At 45.7% G+C, this 27,369-nt stretch overlaps 1 protein-coding gene across 50 annotated transcripts in view; it reads left to right on the forward strand.

Annotated features, from left to right (window-relative positions):
* The window catches only part of LRRFIP1 (LRR binding FLII interacting protein 1), a 142,989-nt gene extending 118,991 nt beyond the window's left edge, over positions 1-23,998 (forward strand). For 39 of the 50 annotated variants that reach the window (XM_074364559.1, XM_074364560.1, XM_074364563.1 and 36 more), the window contains 6 exons: positions 681-851; positions 3,332-3,424; positions 4,268-4,360; positions 5,436-5,528; positions 6,942-7,083; positions 9,361-12,397. In XM_074364559.1, coding sequence (XP_074220660.1) covers positions 681-851; positions 3,332-3,424; positions 4,268-4,360; positions 5,436-5,528; positions 6,942-7,083; positions 9,361-11,099 — 2,331 coding nt within the window. In that variant the 3' untranslated portion in view covers positions 11,100-12,397. Of the gene's footprint in view, positions 1-680; positions 852-3,331; positions 3,425-4,267; positions 4,361-5,435; positions 5,529-6,941; positions 7,084-9,360; positions 12,398-13,567; positions 15,980-17,192; positions 17,243-18,932; positions 19,051-19,694; positions 19,775-21,442; positions 21,548-23,114 lie in introns of those variants that run through there. The other 11 variants (XM_074364576.1, XM_074364596.1, XM_074364597.1 and 8 more) reach the window with 6 other exon arrangements.
* Positions 23,999-27,369: the final 3,371 nt, after the last annotated feature.

Genomic DNA, 27,369 nt, shown 5'->3' on the forward strand with positions numbered 1-27,369 from the left:
TAACGGGCAGCTGGTGGCAGGTGTTCTGGTTTTTGTTCTGTTTTGTTTGCGCCCTGGCTCTGGCCCAGGTTCTGGTCAATGTGTCCTGAGTGATTACTTCAGAAACCTGTCCAACAGCCCAAGCCACTGTGACGGGCTCCTGAATCACGCAGCCAGGGCTCTGCTGCCTCTGTGACCAGGGGCCTTGCCATCCGGGTGTCCCCCTCGTCCTAGTGACTAAATTATTTTCCTCCCTACACATAGTTAATAACTGATTTTCTGAGTAGTGAGAATTTGATCGAGTTGAAGAGGGGGACTTTCTGGGCATTTCCAATGGCATGTGTTTCTTTTTATGATTCATTTGCTCTAAAGAGATACAGTCTGGTTGGGGAGGGTATAGGTCAGTGGTAGAGCGCATGCCTAGCATGCACGAGGTCCTAGGTTCAATCCCCGGTACCTCCATTAAAATAAATAAAGAAATAAACCTAATTACCTCCCCCCACAAAAAGTACCTCCTGTAAGAGTAAAGAAATAAACCTAATTCTTCCCTCTTCAAAAAAAACAGTAAAAGGTTTTTTAAAAAAAAAAAGGAAGTCTAAATTTAGGGCTGAGTTTTTTGGGTTTTGGTTAAAGAATACTGAACTAATCTTTGTTTTTTGTTTTCTTACTACAATTTCAAAAATATGACCCGGTTTCTGCAGGACTCACTAGCAGAAGTTGAAGAGAAATACAAGAAGGCTATGGTTTCCAACGCTCAGCTGGACAACGAGAAGACAAACTTCATGTACCAGGTCGACACGCTGAAGGACACACTCCTGGAGCTGGAGGAGCAGCTGGCTGAGTCCAGGCGGCAGTACGAGGAGAAGAACAAAGTACGTTCCAGCACGAGAGGGAGCGGTGGAGAGTGTGTCTGCGAGTGGTGCGTGCAGCGCTGGGGGGATGTTTACATGCGGTGCCTGTGAGAATGGGAAGTATCGCCATGTGGTGTATGTGACAGTGGGAGACTGTGTACACAAGTGGTGTACGTGACGATGGGAGAATGTGGGTATGTGGCGTGTGTAATAACGGTGGAGTACATACAAATGGCGTACGTAACAGTGGGAGAGTATGTATGTGGCACACGCGAGAATGGGACAATGTGTGTGTGCATATATACACGTATATATATTTGATAGGTGGTACTTATATATTATATATGTGTGTGCAGGGTTTTTTGTTTTTTATTTTTTTATTTTCATTTATTTTTTTGTATGAGTTTTTTTTTTAAGTAATAGTTCTCCACTTGTCCTGGATGCCCAAATAGTTAGGAATAAGAATACCATGCTATTTGCTGAGGGACTTTAAATGTTGAAAGGCACGATTCCAATAGGTAAACTAGAAACCATTTTACCAGGAGGACATTTGTGTGTTTTGCATGGAAGGTGAAATCATAACCATGAAAAACACCTGCCTATGAAAGAACCAGCGTGCTTAGATAAGGCATGACTGGACGCTCCATGGTTTTCCTGTTCATATACATTTCATGGTTTTTATTTTGTTATCTCAACACCATAGAGAAATAGTCAGTTGCCAGTATCAGGGATTTTAAGAAAATTATATTTATTTATTTTCTCTTGATTGGGAAAAGTCCCAGTTACTCCATTTAAGAATTAAATACCAGTTGGGGAGGGATAAATTGGGAGTGTGGATCTGCAATACTCACTACTATATATAAAGTAGATAAACAACAAGGCTCTACCGTACAGCACAGAGAACTATATTCAATGCTGTGTCATAGCCTATAATGAAAAACAGTACAAAAAGGAATATATATATATATATATGTACATCTGAATCACTATGCTGTTCACCAGAAATTAACACGACATTATAAATTGACTGTACTTCTCTTGGAAAAAAAAAAAAGACTTCAGTACCTTCATGAAGCTCAGAGAAGGGCAGAGTCTTCTTTGGGGTGTCATTAAGAGCCACTGGGATTACTGTGTTAATTTACGACATCCACAGAAAGCATGAGCGTATGTTGAAATTGATGACAGCAGCTGGTTTGGCGAAGGCAAGGCTTAGCTGTTCTTTGTGAGATACAGAGCAAGGAATACCTGGTTTTCACATTACAAGGAATTAGCTGATTTATCAGATCCTAGAGTATTGTCCAATTTTGAGTCACTGAGATAAATAGATAATTTAAGCTGTGAGTGTCATTATCTCTTCTTCTAACTGGCTATATCCTCTGAATCCCAAGGGTTAAAACCCGGGTACTAGGTTTCTTTCTTTCACTCCTATAGTTGAGTTAGAAACTAAAGAAGAATTTTATCCATGAAGTTCCTGACAGCTGATCTCCGAAACAGAGAAACTTCACGAGACCCAATGTCACGTTGGAATATAGGCGCAGAGAGCATGTTCTGGACCCCACTTAGTGGAAAGACACTGTAATGCATTCTAAATCCTCCTCAAATGCCCTCATTTAGGCATCAGTCTGTAGACCAGAAAACCCCAAATCTAGTTCCAGAGAAGTTGGGTGATCCTGGAATGTTGTCCCAAGATGAGGACCATGGGCGAAGCAAAACCTAACAGACAGGTCCTGGTCACAGCTTGGAGGGTCCTGTCCCCTCAGACTTCAGGAGGTCGGTGAACACATGGTGATGGGTTGAGCTAAGACCAAATTCCTTTTAAAATAACCAGCTAGCAAATCTAGGGAGTGTCCCCTGCTGTCCCCTAAACTGTTGGCAGTTAGTTGGGTACCAGACCATCATTAGGGACTGCACGGCTGTGGCTGAGCTGAACAGAGACCCGAAGAGCCGTGTGGGCTGAGCCTCATGCAGGGGAGGGTCGGCCTGGAGGAATGGGCTTTGTGCTGGCAAGTGCTTTGCTTCTTCACCTGATCCTGTTCTGTCCCTGGGGTACAGAGCTGGCCACCTGCTGTTAATGAGATAAACTTGCCAAAGTAGACCCTATTCATCGCCCTTTTATCCCAATATAACAAAGAGTATTCATTGGTATATTTCAAAATCGAGAATCATTTTATTATAAGTCCTTTGCAAAGTGCCTCCTCCAGGCCCCCAGCACACACAGCCCCATGGCCCTGAGCACAGACGCCCTGAAGGGGCCCCCTTTCCCAGGTTGTTGCTTACCTGTGAGCACATTGGGTCACAGTATCGGCTGCGTCACCTCCTCGGGCTGACTGTACAGGAGGTCATAGGGGCGTCTTCTAGGAAGTCCAGAGAGAGAGTTTCATGTTATTAAAAAGGCCTTGAAAACGGTGATGACGTGGTAACAGGTAACCAGGTTTGTATAAATCGTGGGACAGAGAAGTGTGATTCCATCGCGACTCGAGCGCTCTTTTCCTCCCTTACAGGAGTTTGAAAGGGAAAAGCATGCCCACAGTGTCCTCCAGTTTCAGTTTGCTGAAGTGAAGGAGGCCCTGAAGCAAAGGGAAGAGATGCTTGAGGTGAGGAGCTTCTCCTGTTTTTCTTTTCTTTTTGTGACTTAGGAGCATTCTGTTGGTTCGTTACTCAGGTTTTCTTGAAAGTGGCATTTAGGCTGATTCTCTCTGCCTCGCTCAAGGAGACGGTCCCTTTGTGAGAGAGGGTTCTCATTTTTTGGTGGCTTCATGTTTCTTTGGGGAGTTGTGCCCCTTAAGGTGTCCCCATCCTCATCCCTGGAACTGGGACTGTGTCACCTTACACAGCAAAGGGGATTTTGTGGGCGTGATTAAATCAAGGACCTTGTGGTGGAGGGTGGGCCCAGCGTGATCAAAAGTGTCCGTACAAGAGGGAGGCAGGAGAGTCAAGGGCAGCAGAGGAGCTGTGACCGTGGAAGCAGAGGTCAGCCCCGTGAGGAAGGGGCCACAGGCCAAGGACTATGGATAGTCCTAGGAGCTAGAAAGGAGGGGAAGTAGAGTCTCCCTTCCCACCCGCACCGCACTGCACCTCTCCAGCCTCCAGAAGAGAACCGAGGCCCGCCCAAGCCTTGGGGATGCCCTGCGACGCGTTTGGGGCTTTGGAGCTCCCGGACACTAACACAGAGCTGATTTGTAACTTTTTAAAAACTTGACTAGAACTTTAGTGCCTATAAGTGAGAGTTTCCCTCAAGCTGGTTTTCTTCCTGCACTTCCTGGAGCTGTGATGAGGACAAGGATGAAGTCCAGCATGCTGAGAAGGAACTCGGCCTCAGGGAGGAAACGCAGTGCTGGGACCCCCAGGGGCGCTTGCTGGCTCAGGGACTGTCTGCACTGGGGACTCTCTTCCTGTTTAACCCTGAATCTGCTTTCTCTCTGTCTCCTATTCTTCAGGAAATCCGACAGCTACAGCAGAAACAGGAGAGTTATAGCAGGGAGATTTCTGATCTTCAGGAAACAATAGAGTGGAAAGACAAAAAGATAGGGGTAGGACTCTGACGTCTGTTCAAGTGGGTGGTCTGCTTAGCGAATGGAGTGCTTTCAGGGCCTTTGGTTTGCAAAAAGGCTTGTCTGAGTTTGCATGTGACCCCCACGTGACATAAAACTAATCAAAGAGAGACTACACTAACTGACCCCCGAGTTATTAACTCCCAATTGACACCCAACATGGAGATGCTCATTTTGTCAGCGTGAAGGGGCTCCCTGCCTACCTGTGACCAGCGACAGAGCTCAGAGCGGGGCGGAAGGCACTCCTCGGGCAGGTTAGTGCCGGGAGGCTCAGACCTCCTGGAATTCCCTGGGGGCCGGCGTCGCCTGGGCTTCTCCCCATTTGAGGAAGCTGCAAGGTGACAGGTGCTGTGCCCCCATGTGTTCCCACCTCGAAGCCTCCCCAGGGAGGCGTCAGGTCCTCTCCCTCCCAGCCCGCCTGCATTTAGGAGTGATGGCCAGGGACGGGGGAGCCCGTCTGTGCCTCTGACGGCTCCGGGTGCCCGAGCACGGCATCAGCCCGTGCGCACCGTGGCCGGCGCCTCGTCCTCGCCCCCATGGGCGCATCGCCCCTTAGTTCACTGATGTGGGGGTTTGTGTGGGTGTCTGGCGTGTGCATGTGTGTTTGCTTAGGACTGCTTTATGTTTATCTGGGACCACAAACACCGAGACTCAATGTGCAGAAACAGTCTCAACTGCTGCAGTAGTTGTCAATGGGGGTCCTTAAGCATTTCTTCTTCTTTATTTTTGCCTCCTTTAAGTGGGTACGTTGCTTCTGTTCATTCTCTTAACAACGCTGTGAAACCGCAGACAAAGCCAGGAGACAGTGTGAAAAAGAAATTTCCAGTGCCTTCGAAACGTTCCATGTCTTTCCCGGCAGCATGAGCATGAACGTCTCTTGGCTGGCGTGAACTAAGTGAAAAGCTTAACACTTGCGTTTGTTTGTATCTTTAAGCACGTTCTATAGAATGCCCTGACGATGTTAGTGTTTCACACAGTAGAAGCCCCCCCCACCTCTGGAGCCACCTGCTTACCTGTGCGAATCTTCTCTCTCTTTGCTCTGCCGCGCACTCAGGCATTAGAGAGGCAGAAAGAGTTCTTTGATTCCATAAGGAGTGAACGAGATGATCTTAGAGAAGAAGTAGTCATGCTGAAAGAGGAATTAAAGGTATGAAACCAAAATGTAGTTAAAAAAAAATCCAGGTGACAACAGCAAATTCCAGGATTCTCAAGAATGAATGTGTGTGTATAGCAGTGTTAATTAATTTCATGCCATTGATTTTAGTTCTGTTTTTTAATTTTTTTGATGGGGGAAGGTAATTAGGTTTATTCATTTGTCTCTTTTTGGAGGAGGTCCTGGGGACTGACCTCATGACCAGGACCTCATGCGTGCTAAGCATGTGCTCTGCCACTTGAGCGATACCCTCCCCCCTTAGTTCTGTTACTAAAATCACACTGACCCTAAAGAGACATGTGACGTCAGTGAAGGCTCTGCTGGGGTGTTTGCAAGCACCTCTGATCTTGGAAGCAACTCTGATTTCCAATAACATTTTTGATAGGCTGTCTACATTTTTTCTCCAACTCAGTAAGTTCCCCGGGATGCTACTCAAAGTTAGACAATGTATTTGTTTCTTAAATAAAAGGCTCGAATTTAAGGCCCTCTGTAGCTGGACGGTGGTCTGGGTGACTGGACTTTGACGTCCAGTGGGTGTAGGCAAGTTCCACATCCTCCCTGGCCTTGGCAGGGGGTCTTCAGCTGCTGGCTGGACACTGAGTTGAAAAAGCCAACGGGCAGCACTGGGGGTCAGAACTCAGGGTGGACTCTCAGCCAGACTGTAGGGGGTGGCGTGGGGTCTGGAAGAGGTGCCTGATGGCTGCAAAGACCGCGGAAACAGCAGTGTCAGCTGCTCACGCTGAGGGTCAAGGCCAGAGCCTCGAGCCAGCAGGGAACGGGCTTAGCACTCCGGTCCCCAGCGCTGCTCTTCCCCGGGCGTGAGTCCCCGCCTGGGCCAGGCCGGCAGAAAGAGCTGCAGGCGCTGGGAGGAAGGGACCGATGGGAAGGCAGACGGCCCGGAGTTCGAAGAGTAGCTGTTTTTAAAGTGTTTGCTCGTAGTGAGCATGAATTCTATTTCTTTTGAATTTAACAAACATGCCAGCGGCCAAGTTTCATTCACTCCTTTCAGAACACGGAAGTCTTTCTTTGTCTCTCTCTCTGCTTTTAAAGAACACGCCCAGGGCTGTAGAAGTCGAGATCACTTTACAGTGACTTGCTTCACGGTCTGCTTTGTGGCAGCCTACCGGCCACTCCCTCCAGTTTAGAAGGATGCCCTTCGAGTGCCTTGTCACCAGCACAGTAAGACACAGATGGGCACGTGCAGGAAGGAAGTTTCCCTGGAGGAAGACGTCCCCGGCCTGTGTGTTGATAGACTATTTTACAGGGCTGGTACCTAGCACTTCTCTCTCTGTAGTTTTTCCCCTGCTCAGGGAAAAAAGGGTTTTCTTTTAAAATTATTATTTATAGAATGAAGTTTAACCTACTGTCCCTCGGTGAGTATTACGGTGAGCCTGTTTTTGTTCCCAGAAACATGGAATAATACTAAATTCAGAAATAGCTACCAATGGAGAGACTTCGGATGCTCTAAATAATGTTGGCTACCAAGGTTCTCCGAAGATGACAAAGGAAGAGTTAAGTGCTCTCAAGGCGACAGGGGATGGGACGCTAGGTAAGTACTTGATTTCTTTGATCCTTCGCCTTCCAGTCAGCATTGATTCACCCTCCATGCATTCTTAGAATTGAAGTAATCACCAGTGATCAATTAACAATCACCCAGCATGCCGTTGGTTCTGTCACTTCATGGGAACTTCTTGCCAAACGATGTGATCACCCACCTGTGTTGTCTGGCGTGCACCTGTGTTCAGTGCTCACCACCAATGGCTTAAGAATACATTTCTTTTGCTTCTCAAAGCTCCCAGCGAGACTGTGAATGTGAGGAAGGTAGTCTCAAAATTAAGTGACCATTTTGACAGTACTCTGGTTTTCCTCAGATATGTGCCAAATACGGCTTTTTAACTTACTCTGTTGCAGAATTGTCAAAAGCTCAGAATAGCAGAAGCTGTAAAGTAAGTTAGTTGACCGTATTCACAAGCCAACACTGCACATCCTGTGCACCGTTGAGTATTTTGGGAGTGTGAGGTACTGCGGGCAGCAGACGGACAGGAAGCCTTGGATGGAGGGGAGAGGGACAGGTAGCCCCAGGTGGTCAGTGTGCTCAGTGTGGAGGGTTTCCCTCACCAACAGGAGTCTGAGTATGTCTGCCCCTTGGTCAGAGGTGCTGTTCTTTTGTACGTCATATTTTTGCTTCTGAAAGAATAAAAATTGGGGAACCCAATAGATTATAAGGATATTTTATACAGTTGGCAAATATCTGAAAAGATTCACCGATTAATATTTGTCATAATACTTGGCTTTTGGATAAACCTTCAGAGTCCGGCAGGCAGCCTGAAGCTGTAGCTGGCAAATAAGGCCTCGCTTGTCATGGGTTGGGTACCAGCGCCTTACAGAGGAGCTGGAATAAGACCGGGGGCCGTGGCTTTAATTTCCGTTTGGAAGGTGACTCGTTGCCTCATTGTCTTGATGGCTGTTGAAGAAACACAGCTCTTTTCGTTGTGTGAAAGTTGCTGGAAGGAGATAAAGTGATGGATTTCCGTCCTGCCTTTCTGCTGGCCACCGAGCAGCTAGAATTGATCGTGCTGCTCTTATTCAGGTAGACGTTTGTAAATCCTTGACCGCTGCTGTGTCACGGACACTTAAAGAACTAGAAACATCAGTTTTGTACGTGGTCTTCAGCATATCTTTGGATCACGCATCCCTATCAGTAAAGAATTGTGGGAACTTCCCAGTGTAGGTGTTTATTTTTTATTTATATATGTGTAATATTTAATGAACATGAAATGTACATTATAAAACATAGGCAATACTAGAAATTTGTAAGGGGCCAAGCCAAGCTAACTCTCCGTGATGTCCCGCCAGTCTGCCCATTTTCCCGGGGGAAGTGCCCAGCTGTGGGGACTGCTGGTCCTACCTCACCAGGCTCTGACTTTCAGTAGCATGGTCGCTCACATGCTGGGGTGTTTGTTTGGAAAATCTGAAATGTAACTGTTCATTGCAAATCAGGAGCAGGTTCTTTAACTCGTAACTCTTTAATCGATGGATGATTTGTTTTGAATTAAGTGGCCTCTGGACCTGAGGCGTCTGCCTCCTGCTGGAACTGCTCCCCTCCCCGCAGGGGAAGCAGCACAGGTGTTGAGGGCACAGGCCGCTTTCCCAGGAAGACAGCGATTGGAGGGGCTGGGGGGTGGATTTCTTTTGACCTTCATGAGCTGTTTCAACAGTGGCTTCCTTGAGGTTGACCTTGAGGCTGAGTTTTTCAAGGTGAACTGAATGTTTCTTTTAAAAATTTGAGGGGGTGTGTGGTAGAACTCAGCGGTGCAGCACATGCTTAGCGTGCACGAGGTGCTGGGTTCCATCCCCAGTCCCTCCATTCAAAACAAACAAACAAAAGATTTGAAAGCTGCTTTTAGAGCTGTGTGAGATGCAGTTTGATAGCTGGAAAAGTCCGAGTGGTCCCCGTGTGCATCTAGAAATGGGAAGAGAGGACACGAACCCCCGGGCGTCCCGAAACCCCCGACTGTGGATGGTTCGGCTGCCTGACGCAGAGCTCGCTCTTATTTGTTACAACTTAACTTCACCTTTGAACGTCAGTTCACCCCAGTGGCACCAGCAGCTGCTCTCACCTCTGAGATGGCTCTGCTGGGCGGACGTGCTGCTGCGATGGGCGCTCTGCCGCACAGACCTGGCAAAGGCTCCTGTGCCCTGTGCTTCCTCGGTGTGTCTCTGTCTCTCGGAGCGGGGTTGGGGGGAATGAGAACCTGTGTTTACGTTGTCTGTTAAGTGGTCACCACATCATGGGGTCCCTTCAATTTTCTCAATGGTCTTTTAGGAAGAGCCAATGAAGTGGAGGTGGAAAGTGGCATGGTGGAGAATGAGGGCAGAGGAGCAGTCTTGCAGAGCACTGGGCAAGAGCAGCGCAAAGAGGACCCAGTAAAGGACTGTGTGGACACAGAGGTGTTGCATCCTGGTGAAGGTGCCGAGGACCAGACAGCCTCTGAAGACAGTGCCCCCTCCCCAGGAACATTAGTAAATGTCAAGAATGAGGAACAGGGTGAGAGCCAAATAGAGAACACATCCCTCCTTGAAAACCCAGAGCAGGTGGAGTCCAGTGAGGTCATAGACACGCCAGGTGACAGGGCTGGTGCTTCCCTTGAGCAGTCCGGATGTCTTTGTGCACTGGATGATGGAATCCCGGGTCCTGGGATTGGGCAGGGTGGTGGTGATGCCCTGGAGATCAACAACCAAAGTAAAGAATCTGCAGAAAAACAGGAAAAAGAAAACCAGGAAGATTGTCAAACCAACGTGGAGGAGATTAGCACAGAACCACGCCAGGAGTCTGCTCCTTTGCAAGTGTCTGAAGTTGAAGGGCAGAGCAGTGCAGACACCCATGAGCCAAGTGGGAGCCCCACAGAGGCTGTGCTAGAGGCAGGGCTCACTGGACTTGGGGAGCAGGTGGGCACAGTAGCGTCAGGTCCTCCAGGGTGCAGCGATGACACAGTGAGTTACTGTGAAAAATGTGTGGTCGATGCCACCAAAGAGTTGGACCCAAGCATAGGGCATGATGTAGAGAAAGAACCTGCCCGCCAGGAAGCGGCTGAGCCCCAAGAGGTCCCAGTTCCGAGCACAGAGGTAGGTGGGGAAAACAGTGAAGAGGACGGAAGGGAATCAAGGGATGAGGAACCAATGGAGATGGAAGTGCAAACCATTCCTCGTTCCCCAGCAGCCAGCAGCAGTCCTCAGGTGGCACCAGGTCTGGAAACGGCAGCTGCCGACAGTGAAGCCCCAGCTGGGAGAGACCCCGACGGAGAGAAGGATGAGCAGCAGGGAGAGGCACTGGACTCATCCCAGAAGAAGGCAAAGAACAAGAAAAAGAAAAACAAGAAGAAAAAATCACCAGTACCTGCAGAAACGAAAGACACTAAGAAAGAGTTTGCATTGCAGACCCCAGATTTAAGTGAAGGAAAAGAGGTAGAGCAGGGAAAACCCACTGACCAGAAACCAGCTGTCGAAGTGCAAAATGAAGTGACTGAAAACCCAGAACAGAGCATTGAGACAGGAAGCAACGAAGATGTGGATTGTCCAGGAGATCCTAAAATTGAGTCAGAGAGAAAATTTAGCCGAGATGATTCTGATGTAAACGCTGAGGCAGGGAGAGCAGTACCTGATGGAGACACAGTGGATTCCGAAGATGATGCAGTTCCATCATCAGGCACCAGTGCCAGTGACAAGGGATTGGGCCACGGTGTGGTAGGAGATGATGCTGAGGAAGACAGCGCCGCCCCCAGCAGGCCTCCGGGTCCAGAGAATGAAGTGCCTGGCCACGCCCTGCTCGAGGACCAAAGTCCCTCAAAGGATGCTAACGATGCCTCTCAAACAGAAGACACAGAAGGGCACATGACATCAGAAAGTCTAAGTCAGACGGGCAGGAAGGACCTAGATCACATTAGTCTAGAAAACGATGACTCCGCCCCCGCAGGCAAGTTGGGGGACTTCAGTTCAGAAAGCAGGGAAGAGATGAGAGGCCGAAACGGGAAGGGTAGGAGCAAAGAGGAGTGCTCTGTGTCGTAGGTCGGGGCGGGGTTTCAGGGAGGGACCATGGACTGCACGGCGAGTCCAGTGTGCGAGACTCCACTGCTGAGACTCTGAAGATGCTCTTGACTGATACAGACACCCCGATGACCATCAGCCGCCAGGCTAACTACTGCTTCAAGTTACAGACCGTGTAGGTTTATCCTGCATCATGAAGGTCATCACCCAGATGAGGAGGACACTTCTGTCACCAGTGTAAGTTCTAACGGAGAGCATCCCGGGAGCGTCACACAATAATGTATGCTGCCTATCTTTCTGCCTAAAATCAAAATAAAAATATTTAGCATCTGCCTGAAACTGATCTGAAAGTGGATATTCTTGACCAAGTGTATCAGCATCTCACTGAAATGACCAAATAGTACCCTGAGATTTCCACATTATGAGCATAAGGTAAATTGGTGTGTCTCATTGAAATATATGTGCTTTCATATTTGATTTTGACATGTATAATATAACCTGTAGGGTATTTTATTTAAAAAAGGATATAAACAGCCAAACAGCATAGAGGTCACTGAGTGATAAGATTTGCACCTTAGGACAACAATTAATCATGTTAGGGAGAGCAAATAAGCATCTAGGAACTTCTTACTTGCCTTTACCTCATAGAAGGATTTTATTGCAAACCAATACTTTTGGATCTCATTGTTGAGGATTCTTGAATCTTTTTGTAGGAGATTTTGCCTTCGTGCTGATTATGTACCAAAGTCATTTTCTACAAAAATTTAAAAGAAGATTTTTTTCTGGAAGAGATATATGTTGAAATTGCATTTCCTACTGCAATGTTTGGGTGGGAGAATCATTTCTAAAAATTTTTTTAACTTTAAAATTACTTCTCTTTCTGTTTGTCTAATCACTATTCAATAGAGCAATATAAAAGAATACTCTTCTTGGACAAACTGCTGATTAGACTAGAGCAGGATAGTTTAATAGTAGAATCACTTTTGGTATTTTGGTACAAATATTTTCATTTGCTGTTTTTACCATCTATTCTTACTGGAAATTTCTTGTTTTTATCTTCCTGAACAAAATATATATTTTCTATATAAAGAAACTTTTTTTTAAAAAATAGTTGTAAAGTCAGATTTTAAAAAATTGTAAAATATTAAAATTACAAGGGACTGTACAGTGTGAATGCTGTTGATACTTCACGAGATCACTTGAATTCATAGTATTGTCACATGATATATAATTAAATGCAAAAAGACCAAAACCTCAACAACATTTGATGCAAACATGTTATTATGTAACTGAAATAAAAGCATTTTGTAATTTTACAAGCCTGTGATTTTGCTCTTTGTGCTGCTTGAATTCTGACTGTGGCTAACGTAAGACCTTTACAGTGGTGTCTACTTCTGGTGGCTAATTCCCAGTTGGGGTTCTGTGAAGGTCCCATTTGTCAGAAATGAATAACTTCTCTCTTGGCATCTAGACCGGGGCTAGTGTTGGCCCATCCTTGAGAAAATTAAGATCTTTCCTCCTAGAATCTACTGTGGTCTGTGGTTCTGATGAGGAGCCCAGCTGAGAAAGGTCTCCATTCTGTTGCTCTGCTCACGTGTGCCAATACTTTGAGTGTTTTGAAGAGTATACTGAAAATATCAAATAAATATTGACTATTTCTGCATAAATGTCCTGACACAGAGATAATGAGGCTGATCAGCTCTCTCTGTTTGCGCCATGTCAAAAGAGGACCATGGTCCTGCCTGAGAGGCACGTCCGAGGGCTGCAGAGGGCTTTGCGTGGCTTTAGTTGATGCCTCTGACTTTAGAGAAGCTGCATTCATACTGGGCTATGCAACAGGAAATAGGTCCCATTCCTCCTTTCAAAGGCCTCTGGGGAAGTGATTCACCTACCAAGTGGTTAGATCATCAAACCATTTTAAGTTCTTTCCTCTCTTTCCCGTGTTACTCACCAGCAGATTTAGGGCATGCTCATATACTTCACATCCCTCAAGCCAGCCAGCCAGCCGTCTCAACTGTTCAGTCCTTCGTTTAACTAGTAAATGTTGGTCGCTTCATGTAAGGAAGGTGCTGTGCCCGTGAACAAGCACAGGGGACCCAGCCTCTTGTGGGAGCAACTGCTGAGAATTGGGAAGTGAACAAAGAAAGGAGATAAAGGTTCTGAAGAGCCACATCATTTCTAGATCATCTAAGAGCCTTCATTATGAACACTAGTTACTCGGCTCCAAGGGCGAAATGATGTTCTAGCCCCTCCCAGTAGTTAACGTGCACATGAAGGCCCTTGAATGATCAGGAAATGGTTGTCTTTGGTACATTCGGTGTAGGAAGGCATGGAAGGATATAAGTCAAAAGTTTCAGACTCAGAAAAGAGTCAAAAGGTTGTCTTCAGCCACATCCCCAGAGGGACCTGGACCACTGTGGTGTCACTCCGATGCCGAACAGAGGAAAGCGCTGGCCACTGATACTCTTAAATGGGGGGATATTTTTCAGGTCCAAACCAGACCGTGGTGGCTGTATGTAAAATGTTAATCTTCCTTCAAAAGTGTAAGTATAATTATGGGTTCATACAGAAAACAGGGAAAGGTAACTGAGAATTTTGAATTATAGGCTATTTTATAACATACAAAGGTTGGGAAACAATAAAGATTTTTAAAAGAGTGCTCAAGAATGAGCTGTATTACATTGACTACTTTCTGGAATGTTGAGTATTTCCAATTAGTGGAAAATCTGACCTGAACATTTAAATTCCCACCGTCACTGGGACCCTGGAACACTGCTTCTGGGAGCTTAGTTTAGGGTTCCTGTTTCTGTTGATAGACTCCTTCCGTAGGAGACCGCCTTGTACAGTGTGCCGCCACAGCCACTGAAGGGAACACAGCAGTAAGGGTCGTTCCAAATGTCCACGTTCCAGAGGTGTTTGTGAGTGTGTTATGTTCAGAATATATGCTTATCCGGCGTGGTGATCTGATACAGAGAAAACTATCTTTCAGCAGGAAAACCCTTTCAGCCTTTCTGCCCCCTTACGTTGAAGACATACGTATTTTTCGAGGTGTGAAAGGCTTCAGCTGTCCCGCTGGACTGAGGCCAGCAGCGGCTGGTGCTGACGGCTCCCCTCTGTACAGGCCTCTTGGGTGCCATAAACAGCAGGAAAAGAACCGTCCTCAGCAGCCCGCCCCGTTCTTTTTCTTACAGGAAGGAGGCGCGACCCTGACGTGGGAGCCACTTGGGGAAAGTGCAAACTGACCGCGTGAACTATAATCACGCTGAGCCAGTGCAAGGTGGGGGCGGAGAGAGGGCCATACCTCCTCAGGGGATTTCTTGAGACCTCGGTCTTGCGTTCATTATCTTTGCCAGCGTGGAGGGAAGGTGACCTTCCTCTGCAGGAGGGAGAGGAAGACTGAGGCCCGGGATGGTTGAGATCAACCCACAGAAGGGAAATTAGATTCTTGATAGTATATTACTAAGAGCAAGCTACTTAGCCTCACTGTGCCTCATTTTACTCTCAGAGGTTGGGGTTAGAGTGGTGGTGAGGATCAGACCCAGGTACAGCACTAAAGAGAGTTAGTGCTGGGTGACTGGTTGTCGCCAGTGGTTGACCTTGCTGCAGCCTGGACAGCTGTGGTCACAGCCTGCAAGCCAAGGAAGGGCAGACAGGAGCGGGGCGGGGGTCCTGGTGCCTGCTTGCTGCCCCCGTGACTGTCTCACCACCTCCCCACTTGGTTTCTTGTTTCACCCTTTAACAGTATACTAAAATAACTTTTTAATTGCCAATTCATGTTAACTTCCCAACATGAAAGAAAACTCTGAGTTGGAGGCATTGTGACTGCATTGTCTTTAATGCTTATAATCTGGGCGTTGGAAAGTAGTGATGAACAAGGCTGCCCAGTGAGGAGAGGTTTACGACACTTGTTAGTGTCACAGTCATTACCCGTGATGCACCACTGCTCACTTCACAGGTGAGACCTGTTGATTTTTAAAACTGCAAAAAAGCAATACTCGTTTTTAAAAATTTTTTTGTTGATGTATAGTTGATTTATAAAATTATATTTGTTTCAGGTTCATAACAGCATTTCGGTATTTTTATAGATTATATTATATCTAAAGTTATTATAAAATGTCAACTATATTCCCTGTGCTGTTCAGTATATCCTTGCAGCTCACTCATCTTATACTTGGTAGCTTGTACCTCTTAATCTAACCCTCCACCCACATTCTGCCTTTCCTGCCTGCCTTCTCCCTCCTGGTAATCACTGGTTACCATCTGTGAGTCTGTTTCTGTTTCATTATCTATATATATATATTATATAAATATTCATTTGTCTTATTTTTAAGATTGCCCGTGTAAGTGATAACAGTGTTTGTCTGACTTATTTCAGTTCTCGTTTTCTTTGTATTAAATAATTTTACTTTTTTTTCCAGTTTCTTGAAACTATTTAATCTTCTCCAATTCTGCTTTAAAAATGTCTCCTCCTTAAAAGTTTCATTTCTCTCTCTCCGTTTTTTGTATTTTCACCTTAAGACTAAAGACCAGATTACCCGTGTTTTATTTTGGGTTTTTTGCTAGCGCTATTATTACATTTTAATATTTGTTTTTTACTTGCTATCTAAGATATTTGAGGTCTTCTAATAGAAAAAAATTGTAAATACATATATATGTGCTTCGAGATCTTTCTCATATATTCCTTCCAGTATATTCAGTACTTCTTATGATGCCTGTGGTTTTTGTATGTGGGAATGTAAAATATATAAGATAAAATAAAAAGTGATACTGAATAAGAGGCAGGTTTATAATGACAAAAATTGTTTTAGTGTTGGGTAGGTTTATGGAAGGGACGATAAAACAGCTGTCAGAAGCAATTTGTATGTAAATTAAAATGGAACTCATTTATCTTATGTATGACATTTTCTGGTTTCATTGATTTTGTAATTGTGCCTTTCAAAATAGCAGCTTAGGGTGTTCGGAAAAACGATTATGGAGAAAAGCATGTAACTTGGATTAGGACGTGAATAGATGATTTTTTTTTATGACAACAAAGGTGCACTGTGTATTAGTTATTTCCGTTTCACGTAGCTGATCCAGAGCTGGGCAGTGTGAGAGCACTGTCCCCTCAGGAGGAAGGGCCTCAGGCCAGTCCAGTCTGACTCAGAGGTCTCTGTTTAGATCCAGAAAAGAGTGAGTGCAGTGGTGAAGGGTGCGGCCCTGGGGGCCTTGGGAAGGCTTCGGGGCCGGGTCCTCACCTGTGGAAGAGGGGCGTGGTAGCAGTGCCCACCTGTGGGTGTCACCGGGGGTGATGTGAGCTGCTGGACAGAGCCCGGCCCACAGCCAGGGCACAGCATGCGTTAGCATCAATCACCATCACATCATCCTGACTTTGCCTGGAAACTGATGCAGGATTTTTCCCCTAAAATCCTCCCCAGGTCTCCGTATCCCTCTCTGTACTCTCGAGTTTGTCTCACTCAGCACCCCATTAGAGAGATGTCTGGGGGACTTCTAGGTGCTTATGTATATGTAAACTACTGTATCGGGGTGGGAGGAATCACAGGACCTTGGCTACTGCTGCCGTCTTCCTCAGAAGAGTGACAGCTCTTGACAGGTGGGTCTGCAGGTGTATTGTCAGCACACTTAGGATTCATAAGCCTAGAGTCAGAACTCTGCCCTTGGTGAGTCTTTGAGAGAAATGAGAAAAGGTAAACACTTCTGGGCTGGGAACTTGGAAAGCCAAGACTAACGAAGACACTGGTGCCATTTCATCGCGATTCTCCCTGTGTCTGTACCTTGCTAATGACGTGAAACCATAAAGCCTGTGAGATTTTGTGTTGCAGTGTGGTTTCGCCCTAGAGCTCTTGCATGCTAACCCAGAGTAGAAGATTAGCCCGTTTGCATGCAGCCGGATGCTGCCCTGATGAGACAAGCATGTTGTGGGCGGTTGGCCCTGCTCCACCTCCCCTGGCTGAATTCCTCCCCAGTCCTGTCTGTGGCCTCGTTCGCTGTGGTACGTGCTTACTACCTTCATCATCAGTTCACTAACCCCAGTGCTCATTCTTCAGTTTAGCTGTCTGCTGAAAGGGGCAGTCCACGAGGTCGCCTAAACCTGTATCTTTCTGATTTCTTTAGATATTAGGTTGAAAAAGCTTATCGATGAACGGGAATGCTTATTGGAACAGGTAACCATCTTTTTATTACTTTACGCGTTCTGGAACAGGGCACCTGAAACCGGAAACCTTCCCATTTTTTTCCTTCCTGCTTCATCAGGAAACCCCTAATGCATTGTGCCTGAAAATAATAATCAAGCCAACCAGAGCTCTTCATATTTTTACCCAAGTAAAGTATCAGCAGTCAGATGAGATTTGGAGAGGATGTCTCAGAGATTCAAGGCTGTGGTCTGAATTTGGTACACTCTGCATGAGTTGTGGCTCAACATAAAAGCTTGTGTAGAAGGCCTAGATTAATCTCTGAGGAGGGGGTTCCCGAGTCCGTCCAACACCACCCCTCTTCGGCTGGCCCAGGAGAGTCAGCTCTGTGATCTCTCAGGGATCAGCGCTGCTTTCCAGCAGCTGTTTCCTTGTTGTAACTGATCAAAGTTGTTCTCACTGCCGTTCCCCTTCGCTGGCCTCTCCTACCTCAAGGAATGCTAAACGCTTGTCCTATTTGGTCTTTCCCGTATGCAGGGTAGTTATTCAGTTATTTCACAGTTACTTTTTAAAGAAGCTCAGTTTCTCTCATTTTTCCTCATAAGCACCCAAGCAAAGGTATTTGCCTCACTTTTTCTAAGAGTTGAAGATATTGCTCAAACTTGGGGGAGAGCACTAACCATGGTGAGAGGGTTCTCTTGAAGTGCCTGTGATCTTTTAAAATAGGTGTCCATGGTCATTCTGTAATTGTTTTCTCAAAGCAGCCCGCACGGACAGTCTGTGTCTTTGGGGGGTCTGCTCCGCCCCTGGCGGTGGGTGTGGGCCCGGACTTCCCACAGGTGCGCGGAGGTTGACAGGACTAGGGCCGGGAGATGCCCCGTGACATACCAGAAAATTCAACCATCACGGCTGTTAAACTACTATACGTTTGTGTCTCTCAGAGAGAAGAAAGCTCTGTAGAGGCCGACTCCCTGGAGGGGGCAAATCTACGACCTGACTGGGTTCTGTACGGAGGCCCAGGGCTCTGCTGGGGACAGTATTTCTGTGCCTCCAAGACTCCAGGCTGCCCTTCCTGGCTTCTTAGTGAATAGAACAAAGCTGACTAGCACACTGACTTGTGACCTTTTTAAAGGGGGGAGGGTGTAGCTCAGGGGTAGAGTGCATGCTTAGGATGCCGGAGGGCCTGGGTTCAACCCCCAGTGCCTCCATTTAAATAAAATAAATAAATAAAACCTAACTACCTCCTCCCAAAATTGAAAAAAAGTTTTTAATAAAGGTAATCATTCAAACTATTGTATGGAACATCTCCTCCTGAATATAAGAGAAATTTCACCCTTAGAAATAACTTTTTGCCCGAAGTTACAAAATAATTCATGCCTGATTTTGTAAATATTATTCCATTTTCACCCACTGTACTATTGCTTTCTAAGAAGAGTACTAACTGGCAGGAAGAGTTCCATTTATCTGTCTGGGTTTGTTCCCCTACGAAAGGGGAGGGACCTCCATCTTCCTGCTGGACTTAACGTTTTACTCCATTTCTCCCCTGCCTGATTATGTGACCCCTGTCTCTCTGGCCCCTAGAGACACACACAGTAACTGCAAGGCAACATTGGATTGTACTTTGGGGTGTGGGTTCTCACCTTACATGCTGCTTCCTTTTGGAGAGGCTCTGGTCTCACTTGGAATGGAGAAATTAACATCCTTTATTGGTGGGTGTTTTCAGATTAAGAAACTCAAAGGGCAGCTGGAAGAGAGACAGAAGAGCATCAGACTAGACAATCTACGCCCTGAAGATGCTGTCTTAGAAAACGGGACGGACATGCACGTGATGGACCTACAAAGTAAATGTCAACCCCGGTGTAGACGTGAACCCTGTGGCACGTGCCATTTTTACTGTCCTTGTGGGGGAGGAAAAAATCTGTCAGGGCAAAGAATGCCCGGTGTTCCCCCACGTCCCCTCAAAAACCCTTGAGTACAAAAGCACAAAGCTGTTTCTTTGTGGGCAAGAACAAGGATGGGCCGGTGGGCAAGGGTGTTTCTGTCTGAGCCTAAGGAACAGAACAAGTGCCCCAAAATGTGCACCCAGATGCTGCCATGTAACGGCTGCTAGAAACCACACTTACTACGCGGGATACAGCTGTGTGTGGGTCTGCTGATTGTATGGGAAGACTGGAAGGTATTTTTCTGTGCCAGTAAACTAGAAAGAGGCTTAAGGGGGTAAAAGCGCGCCCAGTCTCTCTCCCCCCACCTCTCCTTCCCCCACCATTTCTTTATCTTCTTCGCTCCACATGTCCCCGCTCCCAGCGGGGGACTCGGAGAGAGGTCACCCCCTCCTGTCTCAGCTCTGAGAGCGGTGGGGGCCACAGACCAGGACTTACAGATTTGCAGGACGATTATAAGTAAGGACTTGGGTCCCAGTAACTATTGTTTTAACAATTTCAAAGCCCAAGAGCTTAACAGATTTTCCTTCTCTTTCAACCTTTAGGGGATGCCAACAGACAGATCAGCGACCTCAAATTTAAACTTGCAAAATCTGAGCAAGAGATAACTGCATTAGAACAAAATGTACGTGCACGCTTTTAAGCAATAACAGGTGGCCAAACTGATGGTTAACTGAAGTTAACTGAGAAAGAACTCACCCTGAAAGGCTGAGGACAAAAAGAAGCAGAGAATTTTAGAACCAAAAAAGGTCCTGAGTGGGGATAAACAAGGCAGCAAGTCTCTCCGTGTGTTTCCTGCAAGGAAAGAGCAGAGGGAGGGAAAGGTCGTTAGTAGGATCTGGGTTATTATAACCAGTACTAATCCTCCATAAACAAGGTTAGTCATAGAAAGTACCTAATGCGGTTAGGGTGTTTTTTAAAAGTTTGCTATTTAAAAACAATTTGGTTAATTAAAAAACACTTCCCACAGGGACATCCTTCTCGCCTGGATTTTCTCTCTTTCCCTCCCAGCCAGGCTGCCCACTCTGGTCCCTAGATTTGGGGAGCTCATGCCTCTAGGTCTCCAGGCCAAATTGTGTCCTAACCAAAGGGAGAGAGGAAACCCCCTCCATTGTGGGTATCTGTGGCTGGAACTGTTTGGAATTTTTGTAGAAGCAAAAAGAAGAAAATGTTCACAGCAGCACTATTTACAATAGCCAAGACATGGAAACAACCCAAATGTCCATCAACAGATGACTGGATAAAGAAGTTGTGGTATATTTATACAATGGAATACTACTCAGTCATAAAAAAGAATAAAATAATGCCATTTTCAGCAATATGGATGGACTTGGAGATGGTCATACTAAGTGAAGTAAGCCAGAAAGAGAAAGACAAATACCATATGATATCACTCATATGCTGGAATCTAAAAAAAATGAGACAAATGAACTTATTTACAAAACAGAAAGTGACTCACAGACATAGAAAACAAACTTATGGTTACCAAAGAGGAAAGCAGAGGTGGAGGGATAAATTGGGAGTTTGGGATTTGCAGATACTACTATATATAAAATAGATTAAAAAAATAGATAAACAACAAGGTCCTACTGTATAGCACAGGGAACAATATTCAATACCTTGTAATGGCCTATAATGAAAAAGAATGTGAAAAGGAATATATGTATATATATGTAGAACTGAATCACTATGCTTTTCACCAGAAATTAACACGACTTTGTAAACTGACTACACTTCAATGAAACAAAATGAGGAGAGCCCCTAGAAAGTGATGCATTTTCTGAAGCATGCCCATCTCCAGCGAGCTTGGCTGCTCCTCCTTCACCTCAGAGCCTGGGCCACCTCAGAGCCACCTTCTGTCACCCCTCTCTCTGAGCCCCTTGCCTCTCTCCTCCCTCTCCTGCTTCCCCACCCCACCGCCCCTGGGAGAGATCAAACTGGAGCTGAGGTCCTGATGAAATCATCACCTCGACAGCATCATTCTGCAGGATCGTCCCACAGAGGGGAGAGATAGTGTCACTGGGTCAGCACAATGGGAACCACACTTTGGGACTAGAGTCAGAGAGGAAATGAGTCCCTAATAAGTGTCAGTCCTGGGTTTGCTTGGAAATATGAACAAAAGCTTGCTTGGCTAGAACCTCTGTAATAGCCCAAAATGGTAGATCATAATTATTGTCACAGTGTTTTCTCCCATTTTATTAAATTAGATCCTTTGATGTCAAATATAATAAAGCAACTGGGGCAAGAAAACAGGCCTATCAATTTATACAGATGGTTTTTCCTTTCCTTTTAGGTAATAAGGTTAGAAAGTCAAGTATCACGTTATAAATTGGCTGCTGAAAATGCTGAAAAAATAGAAGATGAACTTAAGGCTGAAAAACGGAAACTTCAAAGAGAGGTACATTTTCTAGGCTATTTCTAGGAAAAGAATGGGTAAGGATATTCTAGTTGGGAGAGCAGAAGGAGGATTGAGCGCCAGGAAATCTGCTGGATTACTATTTGTTGACACATCACCATCCCAGACCACTCTGAGGGCCACGCTCACATCATGAAGGAGGTCGTAGTTTGGCCAGTTAGGAGCTCAGGGCCAGAATCACTGTCGGGCTTTTTCTACGGTGATTGTAACTATTATGCCACTGTCTCCCACTTCTGCTGAGAAGCCTGTCGCCCTGACTGTGGGCCTTTTTTAGGTGATTTTCTTCCCTCTGCAGTTCTTTTTGCCTTTGATTTTTCTATGGTTTCACTCTAATGTGTTATATGTGCATTTACTGCTGTTCTGCCTGGGACGTGTTGTGTTTCTTTGATCATGAAGCCTTTTTTCTAAATCAGATTTGGAAAATTTCCAACCCTGATCTCCTTAAGTAACTCCTCTTCCCTAGTCACCTTCTCCCCGGGACTCTGATGAGAGGGCATCAGACCTCCTCATTGACCCTCTGCATTTCTCTACCATCTGTCTTTTCAACTTCCCGTCTGCTTACCTCTCTGTTGTGTAATGTTTTTGCATAGATCTTCCAGTCCACCCTCTTTTGTTTTTTTAAAGTGTGCTCACTCCTGATGGCTTCTTGTTGTATGGTGGTGTACATTACTTTGTTTTTGTTTCAATTTACGTAATTCCCTTTCCTTATTTCTTTGAAGATTTCATACACAGCTGTTCTGTTTTCCACACTGACAACTAAATCACCTTCAGTCCATAGGGTCTAGTTCTGTTGCCTATTGCTTCTGTTGACTCAAACGGTTTGTCCTGTCGTGTGTCTGGTGTTTCATGAGGTTATGCTTGATTTTCCTTTGTAGGAATACTCCAGACCTGACTTGGGGGATTTCCACAAAGAGGGCTTGCTTCTGCTTCTGACTCTGCCTCTGCTGGTGAAAGGCAGGGCAGGGGGCTTTCACTCGCCTCAGGACCCCACCCGCCCTCCATGAGGGTTTTGGGTGAGAAACAGGGCCGCAGACTCTGTTCTGATGGTGCCCAACTCCACAACCACATGGCTGTTAAACATCCACCTTAGGGCACCTCCTCTCTGCTTTGCCACCTGCTGGTCCAGGCAGCTCCCTGCTGACGTGGCTTCTGCTGTGACTCCCAGGCTCTGTGGTCCAGGCTCCAGGGTGTGACCATCTTGGCCTCAGGCATTCCTGCATTGGTTTCCGGCTGCCCAGGGCTGTGGGGACCACCTCCTCCAGCTGGCCTGGCTCAGCTCTCGTCTGTTTGATGTTTGCCTCACTTACCTCTGTGAGGCCATCGGGACCCCCAAGACTGTGCCATGTCTGGGGTCTAGTTGTTTCAGAGGAGGAGGTTTCCCTAGTCACTCATGAGGCCAGAATCTTGGGCCTTGTGTTGCTTTTTAAGAACTATATGTATATACACACGTAGGTATGTGCGTTTTTAGGATATCAGTAGGTGCAGGTTGTCATTGTCATTTTCGGTAGAATTGGAATCGGAGCTCACTGCCTTTCGTCTTTATTTCCAGCTTCGCTCAGCATTGGACAAGACAGAAGAGCTCGAGGTGAGCAACGGCCACTTAGTGAAGCGTCTGGAAAAAATGAAAGCCAATAGGAGTGTCCTCTTGTCCCAGCAGTAAATGCCAGTTGTGAACTGGAAACAGATGGGTGAATGGAGAGCATTGTTCTGTAGGCTTTTCTGTTGCTGTCTGAGAGTGCTGCTGCTTGCCCTGCTTCTGAGAAAACACCCCCGGGGAGCACCCGGCTCTTCCGTGCCCCCCCAAGCAGGCAGGATCACGTCAGAAGCCCCAGCAGCCACCGGATGCCTCCATCTGCAGACTCCGACGCGGGCTGGGGCGGCTGCTCCCACCCGCAGGCCATTCGATAAGCACACTGGGCGGTGGGAGCTCTGTTCCCAGCAGGGAGGCAGCCTCTTAATGCCGTAAACGTGGTGATCAAAGATTCAAGTGGGACTTGAGTTTTCTTTTCCTGTGTCTTGCTGAAAATTAAGGGGAAATGTTAAGGTGTTGGGACTTCCTTTCATGGCAGAATCTACAATTTGAGCGCCTTCAGTAGTATCTCTTAGTCTACGCTTTTCATACACAAAAAACACTGTGGAACCACAAGCCATTACCAAGCAAAACTCTATCACTAGAAACAAGGGGATGGTCTAGAAGTAAAAGTGACCTTAAGAAGACTCTTTACAGGCAACAGTGAAGCTTTTCTAAAGGATTTTTGCATCAGTTCAATCAAAAGAATACTTTTTTTCCAGGGTAATTAGGCAACAGCTTCTCTGAAAATGACAGCTTTTCATTCGCATTATTGAATCCTTATATTTGGGATTGAAGTTGTTAACTTCTTTTAAAGAATGTACTATTAGAAAAATTAAAAAATGAAATGTTGAAAGACTTTAGCAATGTGTTTTTTTCCCCCACTGAGAAAGATCTTTAACTATTTCATATGAATTGTTCTGTATACTTTGGGTCATCTTTTTATTTTGTTAGCATATCAAATCAATTCAATGTTCTTTCCCTGTTTAAAAAAGAACTTATATTCACAATGAGTAAGAACAAAACACTTACAAGAATCAGCACTCAAAGTGAAAAGTAAAGTGTAGAAGTGGAGACAACTCAGATCTCTTCAAGGACAAAAGTAGACGAAGTTTGGCTACTTACTTATTTTTAATTACTCTTTGTATAGGTTGTGTTTTAAATAAAGCTGGTTCAGCAGGCTTTTCAGGATATCAGCAAGAACAAAACAAGATAATATCACCCATAACTGCGCCTCATGTGGACAGGTGGAGAATGCTGGTGTAGGGACTTGAGCTGGGTGTATGTAATTAAGGAGACATTCCCAGCCTAGTGCTAGAAGTCACGAAGGTCCGTCCCCCAGCATTGTCTGGATCTGGGATACACGAGGCTACGTTTTATTGGTAAGAGCAACTCGGTCTCCTTGTGCCGAGGATATTTTACGGTTCAGATCTTCTTCTTAGTCTTGATTATCCCATAGAGAAAACTGTCCAGTCACTCATCCAAACACATCAGTGCCCATAGACCTATAGCTGCTGCATATTCAAAACCAATATTTTTACATAGAAACCTACTCTGCACTGATCCCATGAAAGCACCAACTCCCCACAGCAAAGTGGTGTTTATATTTACCGAAGATTTGTTAGAACAAATTTTAGGATGGTTGATTTCAAAAGACTTCTAAGTTTGAAATTCTACTTAGTGAGTGTTAACCATTTCAAGTTCTTTCAAGAGGCAATATATATATTCTTTTTTATATTCTAACTGGATCGCTCTGCTGTACAGCAGAAATGAACACAGCATTGTAAATCAACTACACTTCAATTTAAAAAAAAAAAGAATGCAATATATCAGACAGGGTCCAAGTCCAAAAACGAAACCACCCAGGAATTTGAACGGGAAAAATGTAATATATACATTAAACTGTAAGAGAGGAGTAAGTACTTAAGGATGAAAGAGGATCTAAAGAAACCCAAGAATGGGACAAACTGGGACTGAGACCTCACTGGCAGGTCGGGGCCACTACCCACTAGGGGGCAGACAAGTTGGGTGGCAGAGGGCTGACGCCAGCAGGTAGGAAAACTTGGGCCAGGACTGGAAATCTTGGTAGAGGGTGACCTGGGTGACCTGAATTGCCCACCACAGGTGCCCTGTGGACGAGGAGGAAGGAAGCACAGCGGAAGGAACCGGAAGGAGGAGCCCTACATCCCGCACTGTCCCTCCAGCCAGCAAGAGAGAGATGTTGACTTCATCGTCTTAGCCTTAACGTTCCTTCCACATCTTAACGCAAGCATATTTAACCAGTCAAGTGTCCACAGAGCTCACGGATGACACTAATAATAGCAAACATTTGTCATTTAGACGTGCCTGGCAGGCAGCGAGATGCCTTTACATGTTTTCACTCAGTTGATTTTCATGAAAACCTTAAAGAGGGAGGTTATCAAATCCACATCACAATGAGGAAACTGGAGCCCAGGTAAGTTAACTGGCCGGAAGTCTCTCAGCTGGTAAAGGAGCTCTGTGTGCTTGTCTCACCAGCCCTGGGAAGATGGTGTTTCCCAAATCACTGTCTCTGGGGAAGTCAGACCTTTAGTCTCTACCTCTTGTATCAGTCCTTACAGACACAACCAATCTATCATACACTTCCTCATCCAGAGGAAGATAGGACACAATTTTTTATTTCATAGAATTAAAAATTTCCTGACTTACCTTTCAGAATGTTTCCTTAAGTCCATGATAGTACAGGTTTTTCTTAATTCCAGGGAATATTGCAATTCTGAACTGCATTTGATTTATGTTATCCATTTAGAACATCCATCTCACGTCTTTGATAATTTTGATAAAAGACAATGTGGGGTAGTGAGTAGCCTCTGCCAGGTGTTACAGATATTACAAAGGTGAAAAGACAGACAGGTCCCTGCAGGGGGACAGCCAGCCTGGCTTACAAAGGCGCCTACTGCTTTTCTCTGCCATGTTTTCCCACTGCATTTCCTGAGAATTCCCAGGGTATAGCTTCCAGGCCATTAAGGCTGCCCTACAAATGTTCCCCACTCTTCTGCATCTCAGTCGGCCCCACACGTTTTAGCCCCCCATGGCTTCTACCTGGTATCATTTAGACTGTAACTTCCTTCGGAGGAACTGTCTTAAGCTTCGTACACCATGGCCTGCCTGATACACAGCAAGACCTCAGCAGGTGTTTGTGGAATAATAATAAAAAAAAATGTTAGCAGCTCCTGAATAGAGAGGTGAATATGCATAAGGACATCAAAGTTCACATGGGAGAAGATCCGGATGAGCTCTGCAAAAACATCCAGATTGAGGCTCTGTGAGAAGGATTACAGGGACTTTCTATTTTCTTCTTTACAGTTTTCTGCATTTTCTACATGAAATACATGTGACTATAATAAGATTAAAATATTTAAGTTATGAACAATAAGTGATATGTTAAAATAATCAAATCATAAAAGGCAAGTAAAAACGATTGTGTAAATGCCGTTATTCTCAACTTGGAATAGGTTAAAATAACTGAATTAAATAACAAAGAGATGGACAGATTTCTTTAAAATGTAAAACTTCACGTCAAAACAATATAAGCCCCAAATCTAAGTCCGGGTATGGCAGAGCTGCAGGCTTCACGCAGATACCACCAGAAGCAAGGATCCCACTGCCCCAAGGCTAGTGTGGAATATCTGGAAATGGTGTCAAAAAACTAAGATTTTAATGCAATCTTAAGTGATTTTAAACAAATGCCTTAAGCAAAAATCAAACTTGATAGGGAAAATATGCACATTTTAAAGACAGAATAACAATGCCTTGAGAAGCCATGTTGAGAGTCTGAGCCAAAGCGAAAATTTAGGAGTATTGATTTGGATATCTTGTTCATCTCGGATTTTTTTTTTATTGCTTTTAATTTCCTTAAACAACTGCATTAAAATATCATTTATCTTGATTACTGAGCTTTCCGGTGCCCCCTTAAATTGTGCCCCCGAGGCGAGTAAATGCCTGTTTTCTCACCCCAGCCCTGCTGCGCTAACGACCTTTTGAAAGCTTGCCTGAGGGAGGACACGCTGTGTTAAAGACGGGACACTGGGGGGGAACAGCCTGACCAAGGAGGGCAGCCGGCGGGGCCGTCCCCCGGCGGCCGCTGGGCCCAAACCAGGGGGCGCACCGCCCAGCTTTTTCCTCCAGGGGTTTTGCACAGTCGCACTGCCCAGACGAGGGTCGGGGGTCGCAGACTGCAAAGCACGGAAAGCTT

The sequence above is a fragment of the Camelus bactrianus genome, chromosome 5 (genome assembly GCF_048773025.1).
Source record: "Camelus bactrianus isolate YW-2024 breed Bactrian camel chromosome 5, ASM4877302v1, whole genome shotgun sequence".
NCBI lineage: Eukaryota > Metazoa > Chordata > Mammalia > Artiodactyla > Camelidae > Camelus > Camelus bactrianus.